The 14,206-nt window shown below is 38.8% G+C and overlaps 1 protein-coding gene across 1 annotated transcript in view; it reads left to right on the top strand.

Annotated features, from left to right (window-relative positions):
• Positions 1-14,206, top strand: part of LOC126184214 (serine-rich adhesin for platelets-like) — a 216,105-nt gene that overhangs the window by 167,019 nt on the left and 34,880 nt on the right. The window contains exon 4 of the mRNA XM_049926582.1: positions 13,863-14,101. Coding sequence (XP_049782539.1) covers positions 13,863-14,101 — 239 coding nt within the window. The remainder of the gene's footprint in view (positions 1-13,862; positions 14,102-14,206) is intronic.

Here is a 14,206-nt window from a genome sequence, read left to right as displayed (position 1 = left end):
GGTATTCAGCTAGTGTAAGAATAACAGAGATAAGCAATTGTGCAAAATCTTTGTGCACGTGCTTTGTGTGTGTGTGGGGGGGGGGGGGGGGGGGGTAGGAAAAGGGAATGCTGGAATGTGAAAATGTGAAATGGGAACTACATATTTTGTTGCTTGATATCACTATGTGCAATTGTCAGTTTTTGTTGACATGATGTATATATGAATTTCCATCACATTATGCACTATGTCATTGTGTCATTTATCGCTGTACCTTTCACATCATACCACACTTAATGTTTACATCATGTGCATAACTTCTCCGAAAACATTTGGGGAACTAAAAGAGAAATAACAGTACAGGTAACACTGTTCCGTTCTGATAAACAGTGTGCTTGTTTCAAGTGATTTCTGGAAGTATTTTATGACTATTATGTAATTGCAGGCACAAAAATCCCAATGCACAAGATTAAAAAAGTTGCTTGATTCAGAATCATAAACAGAAACAGATTGAAGGTAGCACATTAATACATGGAAATTGCATTTCCTATTTTTAACTACCTCAATTTACACAAAAAAAACCATGTCCTTTTGTAGACCTTTGAGGCATTATTGTATCTAAGCTTGTATCTATGCAAATTGTAATACATTAACTGCCAAATATGGTTGTTTGGTTTTGGAAGTAGCTCTCTGGCAACTGCTCAAATTTAATATTTAGGGACATTCAAATGAAAATGAGACAGATGGGAAAATGTAATTAAACTGTTTACAATTTCAAAGGTAATCACCATAACTGTTAATATACTCATCCCAGTGTGAGACAAAATGATCAATGCCTTAATGGAAAAATTTTTGTGGTTGCCTTCGGAACCATCATTGTACTGGATGTGCACTTCTTCATCCTAAGCTAATTGATGGCCACAAATGTCATTCTTCAGGACTCCTAAAATATGGAAATCACATAGGGAGAGATTGGGACTGTATGGAGGATGTGTCCATGTGGACACTTTGCAAAAATTGGAGTGCACCATAGAGTCTAAATACCCAGGAATGTTGGATGGCATCATTCTGTTGCCGGATAAGGTCTGCTCACATGTTGCCAGGGTTTCTAGGAAGCTCTTAGACATCCGCCTTACAGTTCACATCTCCCTGTGTGATTTCCATATTTTTGAAGCTCTGAAAAGAGGCATTCGTGGCCATCAATTTGCTTTGGACCGAGGGGTACACATGCCTAGGTACAATCATGGTTCTGTAGGTAACCACAAACATTTTTGCATGAAGACCCTGACCGTTTTGTCTCACTGTGGTATAAACACCTTGACTGGTTTTCACTTGACTTGACTTGACTTGACTTGACTTGACTTGACTTGACTTGACTTGACTTGCAGGTAAGATCATGTGTGTCATCCATGTCGTAGAAGTTGGCTGTAGTAATGGTGTAGCTCCATTCTTAATACCTGGAAACTTGTAAATGCACCACTCTAATTATGTGTTTGTGTGTTTTGACTGTTAATCCAATTTGTGTTTTACCTATGCAGTGAACTAAGTGTGACAATTTAAATGGCCAGGTAATGTAGTATCGAAGTTCTATTTGAGTTCGTTTGTTGTGCAGTATCCGTCGACAAAATTTAAGGAAAATGGGAAGTTATTTTGTTCACTCTTTGTAAGTTTTTCTTCCAGTCACTAAGTTTGTAAGTGTTGGCATCCATATCTAAATTACTAAAAGTCTGATTCTAGTGGTTTTAATATTAAGTTAATTGAAAACCAAAATAATTTCCACCAGTGTGTGATGGTGTTGAAGGACCTCGTTCAGTGTACAAGAGAAAACACTGGGTTTCGTGACAACTTCTGTTTATTGTTACTAATGAAATTCCCTGTTTGTAAGTGAAGACATCCACACTTGTTGCTGTGAGAGAAGCACTACTAACAGATAGCAGAGGTATACAGTTTTTATCAGTAAGATTATTTTTTTTTTTTTTTTTAGAAGTATTTGATGTACTGCAATTGAGTCTCTCTCTCTCTCTCTCTCTCTCTCTCTCTCTCTCTCTCTCTCTCTCTCTCTCTCTCTCTCTCTCTCTCACACACACACACACACATACACACACACACACACACACACATAATAGTTCGTTTGTACAGAGGGACCTGCCAGGATCTACAGATGAAATTTATGTTATTCAAATTTTAATGCTCTCTGTTTCCTTGCTGAAAACTTGCAGAAAGTTCTCATCAGCAACAACTATTTAATTTCTAGAAGTATGAGTTTTAGAGACAAAGCAATGTTTGAAAGTGTTTGCTGTATGCTAGAGGAAGTCTCTGATTTGATATAACTGCTGCAAAAGTGAAAATTTGAAGTATCAGCTAGGAAAATATTAAAGTTTTCAGATGTCATAAGAGTAGCATACATGCATATACTATTTACAAATCACCGTTCTTTTTCCCCCCCTTCTTGGACTCAACAATAGAGAATAATTGGAAAGGCAGGGAAATTTAGGAAAAAATTTCCCTAATCAGTTATTTATCTTCGGAGAGTAGCTTTTAAAATAACACTGATCAGTTACATTCCTTCCACTGCATAAAAAATGGTGTCAGTGCTGCCCCCATATAATTCCAGTGATTTCTTTGTGAAATGCATAAAGATGATGTGACTTACCAAATGAAAGTGCTGGCAGGTCGACAGACACACAAACGAACACAAACATACACACAAAATTCAAGCTTTCGCAACAAACTGTTGCCTCATCAGGAAAGAGGGAAGGAGAGGGAAAGACGAAAGGATGTGGGTTTTAAGGGAGAGGGTAAGGAGTCATTCCAGTCCCGGGAGCGGAAAGACTTACCTTAGGGGGAAAAAAGGACGGGTATACACTCGCGCACACACACACACACACATATCCATCCACACATATACAGACACAAGCAGACATATTTATTGCACACACACACATATCCATCCACACATATACAGACACATGCAGACATATTTAAATATGTCTGCTTGTGTCTGTATATGTGTGGATGGATATGTGTGTGTGTGCGCGAGTGTATACCCGTCCTTTTTTCCCCCTAAGGTAAGTCTTTCTGCTCCCGGGACTGGAATGACTCCTTACCCTCTCCCTTAAAACCCACATCCTTTTGTCTTTCCCTCTCCTTCCCTCTTTCCTGATGAGGCAACAGTTTGTTGTGAAAGCTTGAATTTCGTGTGTATGTTTGTGTTCGTTTGTGTGTCTGTCGACCTGCCAGCACTTTCATTTGGTAAGTCACATCATCTTTGTTTTTAGGTATATTTTTCCTTCGTGGAATGTTTCCTTCTATTATATATATATATATGCTCTGTTGCAATGTTATAATCTGCCCAACAATATTACTTCTCACTTAAGCTATTGCAGTTTACACCACATTTAAAACTGTGTCACTAGAATGTTAATTGCCTAATATTTGTACCCATTGTTGTGAAAACAACAAAATTCATATTCTTGAGGAAAATAAAACCTTGTTTCAAAGAGCGCCGACCATCTAGCGCATGTTGGTCTATCGATTATTCAGATGATTTTGAAACGCATCCCTATTGGTTTTTGAACATTTTTAAACACATTCTGATTTCCGAATGAATCATAAGTTGGTATTTGAATGCGTGCATAGTGTTCGCGATGTGTCTGCCAGGGGAATCCACCTACAAATAAACTTTCCTGCAGACTAAAGGGGACGGAGCTATATGAGCTGAGCGGAATAAAGCCGAACGGGTGAATGCCAACTGCTGTTTGTTTATGTGATTGATTGCGAATGGTCAGCATTGTTATAATTTCTAGCGAAGTCCATAGATTCATACTACCAGTGTGGAAATAAACGACTAACAGGAATAACATTTAAGAAAGATTGCGTATTATCTTCCCGATATATCCAAGAGAATGAAATTTTGACAGAAAATTTTTGGCCAGATCGCTACACTAGAAAGGGCAAGTTGTACAGTCCCCGGCTAGCAGTCACTGGAATTCTATTCAGGGAGTAGTGTGGAAAACACATTGTACGAACACATAATAACGCCTAACCAGAGAATAATCGCTGGATAACTAAATCAGTGATTCTGACAGGGTTAATAGAGTTAACTGGAGAATGAGTTTTGTCAGTGGTAGGAATAGTTACAGAATTAGTGATAGGAAGATTGTTAGAATGAGGAAGGAGAAGAAACGGGGACATCACACAAATTATGGAAGAATATTATGATTCCAAATTTATACAAAAATTTCACACTAATACTTTTTGATCTCCTGCTTGAGAAACTGGAGCATATGAATGAAATGTGAAACTGTTTCCGAACATAAAGCTTTTTGCTTGTAGTAGGCCAAATAGGCATTTCATATTGGTATTTTGCGAATTGTATTCTGTCGTATTATAAAAATGACCATTATTACCAAAACAGTCTCACGTACTTGGTGTGTGTTACAATTGCTGCAATATTAGAAAGGCCTATTTTCTTTTATCTAGTAGACAGTGACAAAATAGACGCAGTCAGATCGAGAAACCACACCAGTCTTGGGTACTGTTTGTATTAACAGCTTTTTCAGTATTAGATGACGACATTTCAATTTTTCATGTAGCAAAACGTTTGACAAATTTTGATGAGGTAATAGATTCTTTTGCAGAAAGGAAAGCATGCCATGTAAAGCTGTAGCAAGATTAGACAGAAAAAAATGCTAGGAGCTAAGGCCGGTATTACACTATCAAATTTCTTTGTCCAATATCTTTGTCAAAGATATTTGATAGTGTAATAGGGACTTTGTCAAATGTCGTCCAATATTTGATCAAATCTAGGGCCTCGCTGTATATTTGATCAAAGAAACCGCTTGTCTTATGTTCACTGCAATGTGACATGTTACCACATGGAGCGCTAGCATCGCTGCAGCGTACTGTCGTCTGTAGTGTTTTTATAACCATTGCCGATAAATAAAATTGATGTGTGCCGACAACTACAAAATTAATAGAGATGTCTGAAGCTGATGAGGCGCTTTACAACGTGAGGCACCCTGAATAAAAAAATAGATTAAGAAGATTGGAGACCTAACCTGATCTAACCTAACATAACCCTCTCCTGTAGCAAGGAATGGGACTGTTATAGTGAGCCTGTCTTCTGAAGATGTAGCAGTTCTTAAGTGAATATTGTGCTTTGTGATATAAGGATACACTTCATTGAGCACATACAGAAATGTATGCTCATCCATTCTTAAGTAATTGATGTACGACTTGACGTCTTCCACTGTAAGCTCATGTAACAAGTTTTGTTGAATGCATTTATCGTGTCGTCGTAAAACCCACGGCTTCACCCAGATTAGATTAGTTTTTCGTTCCATAGATCCGTGCTGAGGAGAGCCTCATGGATGTGGAACATGTCGATTTTTTTTAAGCTGTAATAACAATACTAATAGTATGAATAAATACAATACATCATTTGTTTCTATTAACAATTTCGCCAATGGAGTAGAAGGAGTTGGCCAGTAGTAAGTCTTTCAGGCTCCTTTTAAACTGATATTTATTTCTAACTAAATTTTTTATGTTTCCTGGCAAATTATCGAAGATGAGTGTTCCTGAGTAGAGAGCCCCTTTTTGAACTAAAGTAAGTTGGTTGGTTTGTGTGATTAAAGGTACCAGACTGCGATGGTCATCGGTCCCGTTTTCCAAATACTAAAAACACCCACAGAGAATAAAAACGAGTAACAGAATAGATCACAGATGCTTTTAAGTCCTTGTGCAGATCATTTTTGTTCCTGGTATTGTATGTATGAACTGAGTTGTTTGTTGGAAAGAGAGATATATTATTTACGACAAATTTCATTAAGAAGTAAATATACTGAGAGGCAGTAGTTAGTATACCCAGTTCTTTGAAGAGGTTTCTGCAGGAGGTCCGTGAATTTACTCCACAAATAATACGTATTACACGCTTTTGGACCTTGAAAACTTGTTTGACTTCAAGATTTACCCCAAAATATTATCCCATATGACATTATGGAATGAAAGTATGCAAGCTTTTTCATTTTTATGTTTCCTATGTCTGCTAACACTCGAATTGCAAATACAGATTTGTTAAGGCCTTTCTGCAGTTCTGTGGTGTGCTCCTCCCAACTGAATTTATTATCAAGTTGTAATCCCAGGACTTTTAAGACTGTCAACCTCGTATGTATGGTTCCATTTTTTCCCCCCACTTCTTTTCCACATGTGCACACAATGCAATTGGAGTACGTAGAACTGCTGCGGTTAGTAACAAGTTGTTGTCAGCCAACTTGAACTTTGACAAAAAATTTGATGACAGTGTAATACCCCCTCTAGCGCTACGTCAAAGATCTTTGTCAAATATATTGGACGGAATATTGGATCACATCTTTGATCAAATCTTTGACAAAGAAATTTGATAGTGTAATACCGGCCTAAGGACTGAATAAATGTGTATTGCTTGTCTCGTGTATATTGCTTTTATGTATCCCATATTTAATTTTATGTCACACAGAACAGCAAGTTATGAGCTAATAGGCAATAAAGAGTCCAAAATTTCTGAAGAGTTCTTTTTCTTCCGGTTTCAAATAATTCCGTCCAGTATTATTTGCAAGGTGTGGTGTTTTTTTTTTAAAAAAGAGGGGCCGGATGTCAAACTGGCCAACTGGGAGCACGAGATTTACCACAGGACATTTTAATTTCCACTATCCTTAATATAGGTTGATGGCATCCATTACAAAATATACACATTTGAGTTCCACAGTGCGAAATACAGTGACGTACGGGAGAAGAATGCTGTGTGAAGAGGGGGGGCACTGCACTTTGGCACACTTAAGACCGGATAACACGTCTTACATTTCCTTGAAGTTATACGTTTTATGCATCAGACTCTTCAGAAGGATGTGCACTACAAAATTAACATATTTTTGAAAATCTGAAAATCTCTTTTTTTTAAACGATCTGTCTCGAACGCTCTAGGGAAGTGAGTAGAGGGAGGGACGCCACCATCTAGTATTGCTAGTATTGCCCTGGTTCGAAATATCTTAGAGGGCTAGGGCTGTTGCGCAGAGCAGTCTTAGTTATGGTGGGAGGGGGGAGGGGAGTCTCCACGTGATCTGTGTTTCCATTTAGTGATTTTGGTGTTTCTTCTTTGTTTACTGCTCTCACGTCAAATGAAAAAAGTGATTTCTGTGGCTGGGAGCTAAAATATGTTATAGGTTTCAGATTTTATGGTATTTCCACCTTTCTGATAGTTGAGAATTAATCGCCTTGAGAACAATGAAGTTATTTTTGTCACTTTGCTAAATAAATTCAGCTTTTATTTATCTCTTTTGCTGAGGCAGCCAATTTATTTGAAACAAAGTGTTAATTTTGACACTATTGGCTGCATTTCAAGCGCATCTCTTCATCTTCTAGCTCGTACGGGATTATGCCATAATGCCATAATAAAGAACCAAACCTGAGATAATACAGTACTGGTACTCCCAGAAAATTTACATCCCGAAAACCACACTGAAAAACTTAATATCATGTCGAAGTCTACTTCGTTGGGAATCTGGATATACGAATGTGCACTTTAAGGCGACTTATTCATTTCAGTATGGTTAACGAAATCCCGATGCTCTTGGAGTATCCTCTGATGTCTTGTTTCTTTTATGACATAATTTAAGATCTTTTAATGTTTTAAACACACGGGCTTCCTACATCATCGTATCTGCATAAGCACGGTGACGCCTCTTATCTGGTGCTCTCTGGCAACTGCTAGAATAAATCTATTTCTAACTGATTGTAGGAAAATGTTGTGAATTGTGGTTTGAAAAGCATTGTTTTCAAAGTAAATTTCCTTTTATGCTAGATGAACTATGTGCGAGAATGTACGATGAATTTCTTAAATCACAGAGCGTTTGACTCTCATTTAAAAATCAACTCTTTGACGACAACCCATTCGGAAGAGTTTCGAGCCCAGAAGAACAGATTTATGTTGGTATTAAACATTTTACTGGCTCATTTGTGTGATGTATCTTAAAGTGTAGAACGCGCATAAAAGATCAACATTATATGTGAAAGCTTAGCTTCCCTTGTAGAAACACTATCTATATTAATTTGAACCATTAACTTTTCTTGTTCATTTGTTTACACTACTTAACAGTGATATTGCTATTGGCTGACTACGTCACCTGTCCTATTCTCTGAATATCCGCTATTACTGGCTGGCGGGATCACGTGATATGAGCTATGACTGGCTTACAAAAGCGCATCACAATCTCGATTTCAATGCTTCGGAAAGTAACATGCGGTGTTTGGCGGAATGCGAATTTATACTTTTGTAATATGAAAATATGCAGTGTACATGTTGCTGCACATCAAAGTACATTCCAAAACATGTTTTTTCCCTCTGTGTTTCGTTTTCTAAATTGCCAGAAAATTCTAAGCCGCTGTATGAAACCACAACCATTCAAATGTTGGACAAATTTTACAGTTCCGAGGGAAAGTATACTGTCACTTAACCTGAAAAAAGTGTATCTTCACCCGGGAGAAAGTGCATGTTTAACCGGGAGATCCAGGAAAAATCCAGGAATTGTATTTCCTTGTCCACGTATACACCCTGATTCAGTTTATGTGCTCTCTTTCCCGAGCTTTGTACTAAAATTTGATTTCTATGTAAGTATGATACTATTTGAAATTTCTGTATATTGTATTGGTATGTTTATTCAGGGTATAGCAACATGATTTTATCAACATATCCTTAAAAATCTTCTTTCTATTTCCCTTTAATTTGTGTTAATGGTAACAACATGTTGGGTAGTGTGATATACAGGGTGTTAAAGAGGAATAGTTAATATTTCAGGTGGTGGTATGCAGGGTGGGCAGAAACTGTCTGAAAAGCTTAAAAGAGTGTTCGGAATAGGTTGTGCTGAAAAATAATTGTTAAGAAGAAATTCAATACATTGAGCTGTTTCCAATTTCATTGACAAGGAAGTTGTCGGTTCATCATACACACAAATTCAAGAGCCTTCCAAATAGTCTGTGTCAGTTGTTCTCATAGAATAGATAATAGTGTACGAGACTACTCAGCTGTTCACTTGGGTACAGTCCTTACTACCACCCCATGTTCAGTTTTTATATCACTCTCTTCTCTGGTTTTAGGAAACTAAATGAAGAACACATTTGGCAACACTGTATCTGGCAGGCTGCCTGAATTTGCACATGTAACAACCTGTTTGGCTAACTTCAGTGCTAGGTAAATTGGAAGTGGTGTAATGTATAAATTTTTTCTTCTCAGTTCAACCTACCCTCCAACACCCTACAAGCTTTCCTGACTTTTCTATAATACTTCAAATAAAATATTATGTACAACATGTCCAATTCTTATTGGTTAGACAGATAAAGCTTGTAGAATGTAATCTAATCAAATACTCACAGAAGGTGTTAAGCTAAGGCAAATGAAAATTTCAAAGTTGATTTTCATAAATTCTGCCTCTGGCTTCAGTGCATTTTCAAATTCTCATGAAAACACCACAAGCAACTTTTCTCAGGTTGTCTTGAGTTCTTTTTTTTAGAGCAGTACTATTCATAATCCAATCAATCAATTTCTCTCTTGTGTACACATTTTCTTTGTAGACTTTGCCTTTCAACAATCCCCACAGCCAAAAATCTAAAGGTGGTAAGGTCCGGGAATTGTGGTGACTAAGAACCATGACCATTTCTGCAATCCATTTTCTGGGAAATGTTAGGTTTAGATAGTGCGTCATTGACAACTAGAATGTGCAGGAGCCCTGTAATGGCGGAAGAACGTAACAATCATTGTTGCTAAAGAAACCTCTTCCAATAATGCTGGAAGCTCATTTTCAAAAAAGTCTAGGTAACTGGGGCTCTATTAGATAATGAGGTAATGCAACAGGCACAATCAACTAATTGTCAACCATACGACACCACACATTTACACAGAAGTATTCTTGAAAACTTGTCCCTTCGAAGGCACCAACTCGGTATTGAAACCTCTGTGAATGATAGGGATAGTGGAATGCATATGTAATGTTAGCCACAGTCCTGTTGTGGAACACCAATATACATAGAAATTCTGTGCCTTTTGGAAGATACATTCTATCACCTGAGTAATGTGTTCTGCTTCAGCTGCACATTGTTCATTTGCATGCTTAGAAGAAATATGACTGCTAGGTACTGAGTCAGTCTCATGAAACTAGAAATAAACCCTCTTAAGTCTGGTACTTTGCGGTTAGGAAGTCATATATAGTTACTCCAGGTAGCAGTAGCAGGATTTCCATTACAAAACCTGTACACAAATACCATACAGCATACTCACCATTGGTAAATATGTGCAACATGCTTAAGCAATATACACTCCTGGAAATGGAAAAAAGAACACATTGACACCGGTGTGTCAGACCCACCATACTTGCTCCGGACACTGCGAGAGGGCTGTACAAGCAATGATCACACGCACGGCACAGCGGACACACCAGGAACCGCGGTGTTGGCCGTCGAATGGCGCTAGCTGCGCAGCATTTGTGCACCGCCGCCGTCAGTGTCAGCCAGTTTGCCGTGGCATACGGAGCTCCATCGCAGTCTTTAACACTGGTAGCATGCCGCGACAGCGTGGACGTGAACCGTATGTGCAGCTGACGGACTTTGAGCGAGGGCGTATAGTGGGCATGCGGGAGGCCGGGTGGACGTACCGCCGAATTGCTCAACACGTGGGGCGTGAGGTCTCCACAGTACATCGATGTTGTCGCCAGTGGTCGGCGGAAGGTGCACGTGCCTGTCGACCTGGGACCGGACCACAGCAACGCACGGATGCACGCCAAGACCGTAGGATCCTACGCAGTGCCGTAGGGGACCGCACCGCCACTTCCCAGCAAATTAGGGACACTGTTGCTCCTGGGGTATCGGCGAGGACCATTCGCAACCGTCTCCATGAAGCTGGGCTACGGTCCCGCACACCGTTAGGCCGTCTTCCGCTCACGCCCCAACATCGTGCAGCCCGCCTCCAGTGGTGTCGCGACAGGTGTGAATGGAGGGACGAATGGAGACGTGTCGTCTTCAGCGATGAGAGTCGCTTCTGCCTTGGTGCCAATGATGGTCGTGTGCGTGTTTGGCGCCGTGCAGGTGAGCGCCACAATCAGGACTGCATACGACCGAGGCACACAGGGCCAACACCCGGCATCATGGTGTGGGGAGCGATCTCCTACACTGGCCGTACACCACTGGTGATCGTCGAGGGGACACTGAATAGTGCACGGTACATCCAAACCGTCATCGAACCCATCGTTCTACCATTCCTAGACCGGCAAGGGAACTTGCTGTTCCAACAGGACAATGCACGTCCGCATGTATCCCGTGCCACCCAACGTGCTCTAGAAGGTGTAAGTCAACTACCCTGGCCAGCAAGATCTCCGGATCTGTCCCCCATTGAGCATGTTTGGGACTGGATGAAGCGTCGTCTCACGCGGTCTGCACGTCCAGCACGAACGCTGGTCCAACTGAGGCGCCAGGTGGAAATGGCATGGCAAGCCGTTCCACAGGACTACATCCAGCATCTCTACGATCGTCTCCATGGGAGAATAGCAGCCTGCATTGCTGCGAAAGGTGGATATACACTGTACTAGTGCCGACATTGTGCATGCTCTGTTGCCTGTGTCTATGTGCCTGTGGTTCTGTCAATGTGATCATGTGATGTATCTGACCCCAGGAATGTGACAATAAAGTTTCCCCTTCCTGGGACAATGAATTCACGGTGTTCTTATTTCAATTTCCAGGAGTGTAAATTGGCCAACAAATCACAATAATAATCACATTGAACAAAGCCAGTTATGTAAACCCAAACATGACTTCAAAACAAAAATGAGAGTTGATAAACACAAATCAATTGGAATACTGACATGTAAAATTAAAACTTATCTCTGTAACCAATAAAAATTGGACAAACATTATGTAGAATATATTATTTGGATTAGTCTATAGTACCATTTCCTAAAATGTGCTATTCCTCCTTCAACACCTCATATTTCTTGGAAATACTTGCTGTCCTTCAGGGCTGTGGGTGGTGCAGCCTTATGTTTATCAGCTGGGTAGATGTAGTGTATGAAAAGGAAACAAATTACCGAGTGCATCTCTCACCTTCACTTTTTCACCAGAGCACAGAACAGAGAGTCAACGTAATATGATAACTCTACCTAGAGTACATGAAATTTGCCAAACCATGGCTGGTGGTAAGGAATTCCTGCAGGAAGTCATTTTGCTGCATAGGCCATTTTGATTTGTAATAACTACTTCATTTCACTATTTAAAAATTAGTTAATTTGCTCCTCTTGGGTCTTTTCAACATACATATCAGTAAAAGGATTTTAAATGCATATAGCACACACATCTGTGTGAAGGAAGCAACATGTGATGGCCTCCTTAATAAGCGTTTAGTACAGCCACAGTAGTTACAGGCACAATTACATGAAATCCATTTATAAACAGGAAGAAACATGACTCTTATGTGGGTTTTGTCACTGTGCCAGCATACAACAAATGAAAATACATTAGTGTAACTATTTAAAATGGAAATACAACAACATAATCAGCATCTTAAGATTTTTATTTCTTTTTACATATGAGTTTCACATCCATGATAGTTGTGCCTGTAGGTACTATGGCTTTGTGAAACCGTTACTAGGAACATCATCACATAATGCTTAATTTACAAATAAAGTCTCTATTTTATTGAGGCTAATGAAAGAGACAGTCACTTGTTCCTTTCTCTACTTATCATGGATGTCTGTATATAAAAAGAGGGGAAAACTGAGTGCATAGAAGAGTTGTTTCTTCAGTAATGTATGTTTCTGATACCCTCATAACAAAGCAATAGAAGACTTCACTGTGCCATAACCAAAACATTGTATTTTATGTCGTACAGAAACCAAACCATGTGTGGTGTGCAGAGGTAATCAGTGAATTTAAATTTGATATGTAAATGTCATAACACAAAGTTTCTTCTTCATAAAACAAGGTCCTTGAACTATTCTTGGAATTGATACATTAGCATCTTGCAATAAATGTATAAGTCATTTAGTATGTGATATTTGTGTTTGATGGAGGTGTTAAACTGATAATGGTTAGAAACTTTCTGACAAAATTAAAACTGTATGGGGGATCAGGATTTGAATGCAGAACTCTGTCTCTTCATAGGCAATGCTCATATTAATTGACCCAGTTGACAGTACCTCAAAGCCCAACTCATAGCTTCAATCTACCAGCATCTCTCCATAGCCGAGGAACATATGCAGCAGAACTTCTGTGGAGTTTGGAAGAGTGATAGAGAGGTAAATGGTGACAGATTTAAGTTTAGTGATGTCAAGAGGGATGCTCAGATGGCTTGATGGGTTTGAGCACTGCCTGTAAAAAGCAAAAGTCCAAGTTAGAGTCTTTGTGATGAACACAGTTTCATTCAGATAATATTTTGTTCATATTACCACAGGTAGACTTTCATCCAAACTACAGTACACAAGTATGGTAAATTATCATTTACTTCATACCATATGCTCCTGTGTTTTATGCTTATTTCTGACTTTAATAATTATATTCAAAAACTGTATTAAGTTATAAATTTAATTATAATATGAGAATTTAATTATTGAAATTCTTAATCTGAATGTTAGTAGTTACTTTTCTTTCTCTTTTTGCTTTTATTGATAATTGAGATAAAATTGTTACTTTGTTTTACTAACCAACTTTCTTTAGTAAATTTCTGACGTGTATTATTGTACAATCCTGCATTAGTAATATTGCCAGTAACTGTAAATGGGACACCATTCTGACTAACCTCTTGAAAGCATTTATTCTTCGTATTTGCAGTGACAATTCAAAGTAATTGTTGCAATCTGTTTCTGTTGCAGCCCTTAATTTTTGTAAATATGAAACTTCATGCATAGTTATAATGAGGCTGCAGATATTGGTTGAAGAAGGATTGTCGGAGTACTCAACTTTCAAATATGCTGAGTTTGTAGCAGCATGTTTATCATTTCATGATCCATCATGGGCAGAAGATGCACCTGAGGAGGACACCATGTTTGTTCATTACACATACCTGGTCCTGCTTTTAAAATTCAGGAAGAGTGATAACTTACTTGATTATGTAAGTTATGTTCTTCAGTATGTATTGATAATAAGAACCAGCATACTAAACAAAATGTTATGAACTGAGCAGTTTGCTTTTTCTGTTTTTATTACTTTTGTTGAA

Source organism: Schistocerca cancellata, chromosome 4 (assembly GCF_023864275.1).
Source record: "Schistocerca cancellata isolate TAMUIC-IGC-003103 chromosome 4, iqSchCanc2.1, whole genome shotgun sequence".
NCBI classification, from domain to species: domain Eukaryota; kingdom Metazoa; phylum Arthropoda; class Insecta; order Orthoptera; family Acrididae; genus Schistocerca; species Schistocerca cancellata.
Note: the sequence above shows the minus strand (reverse complement) of the source record. Positions and strands in the feature narration are given on the sequence as shown.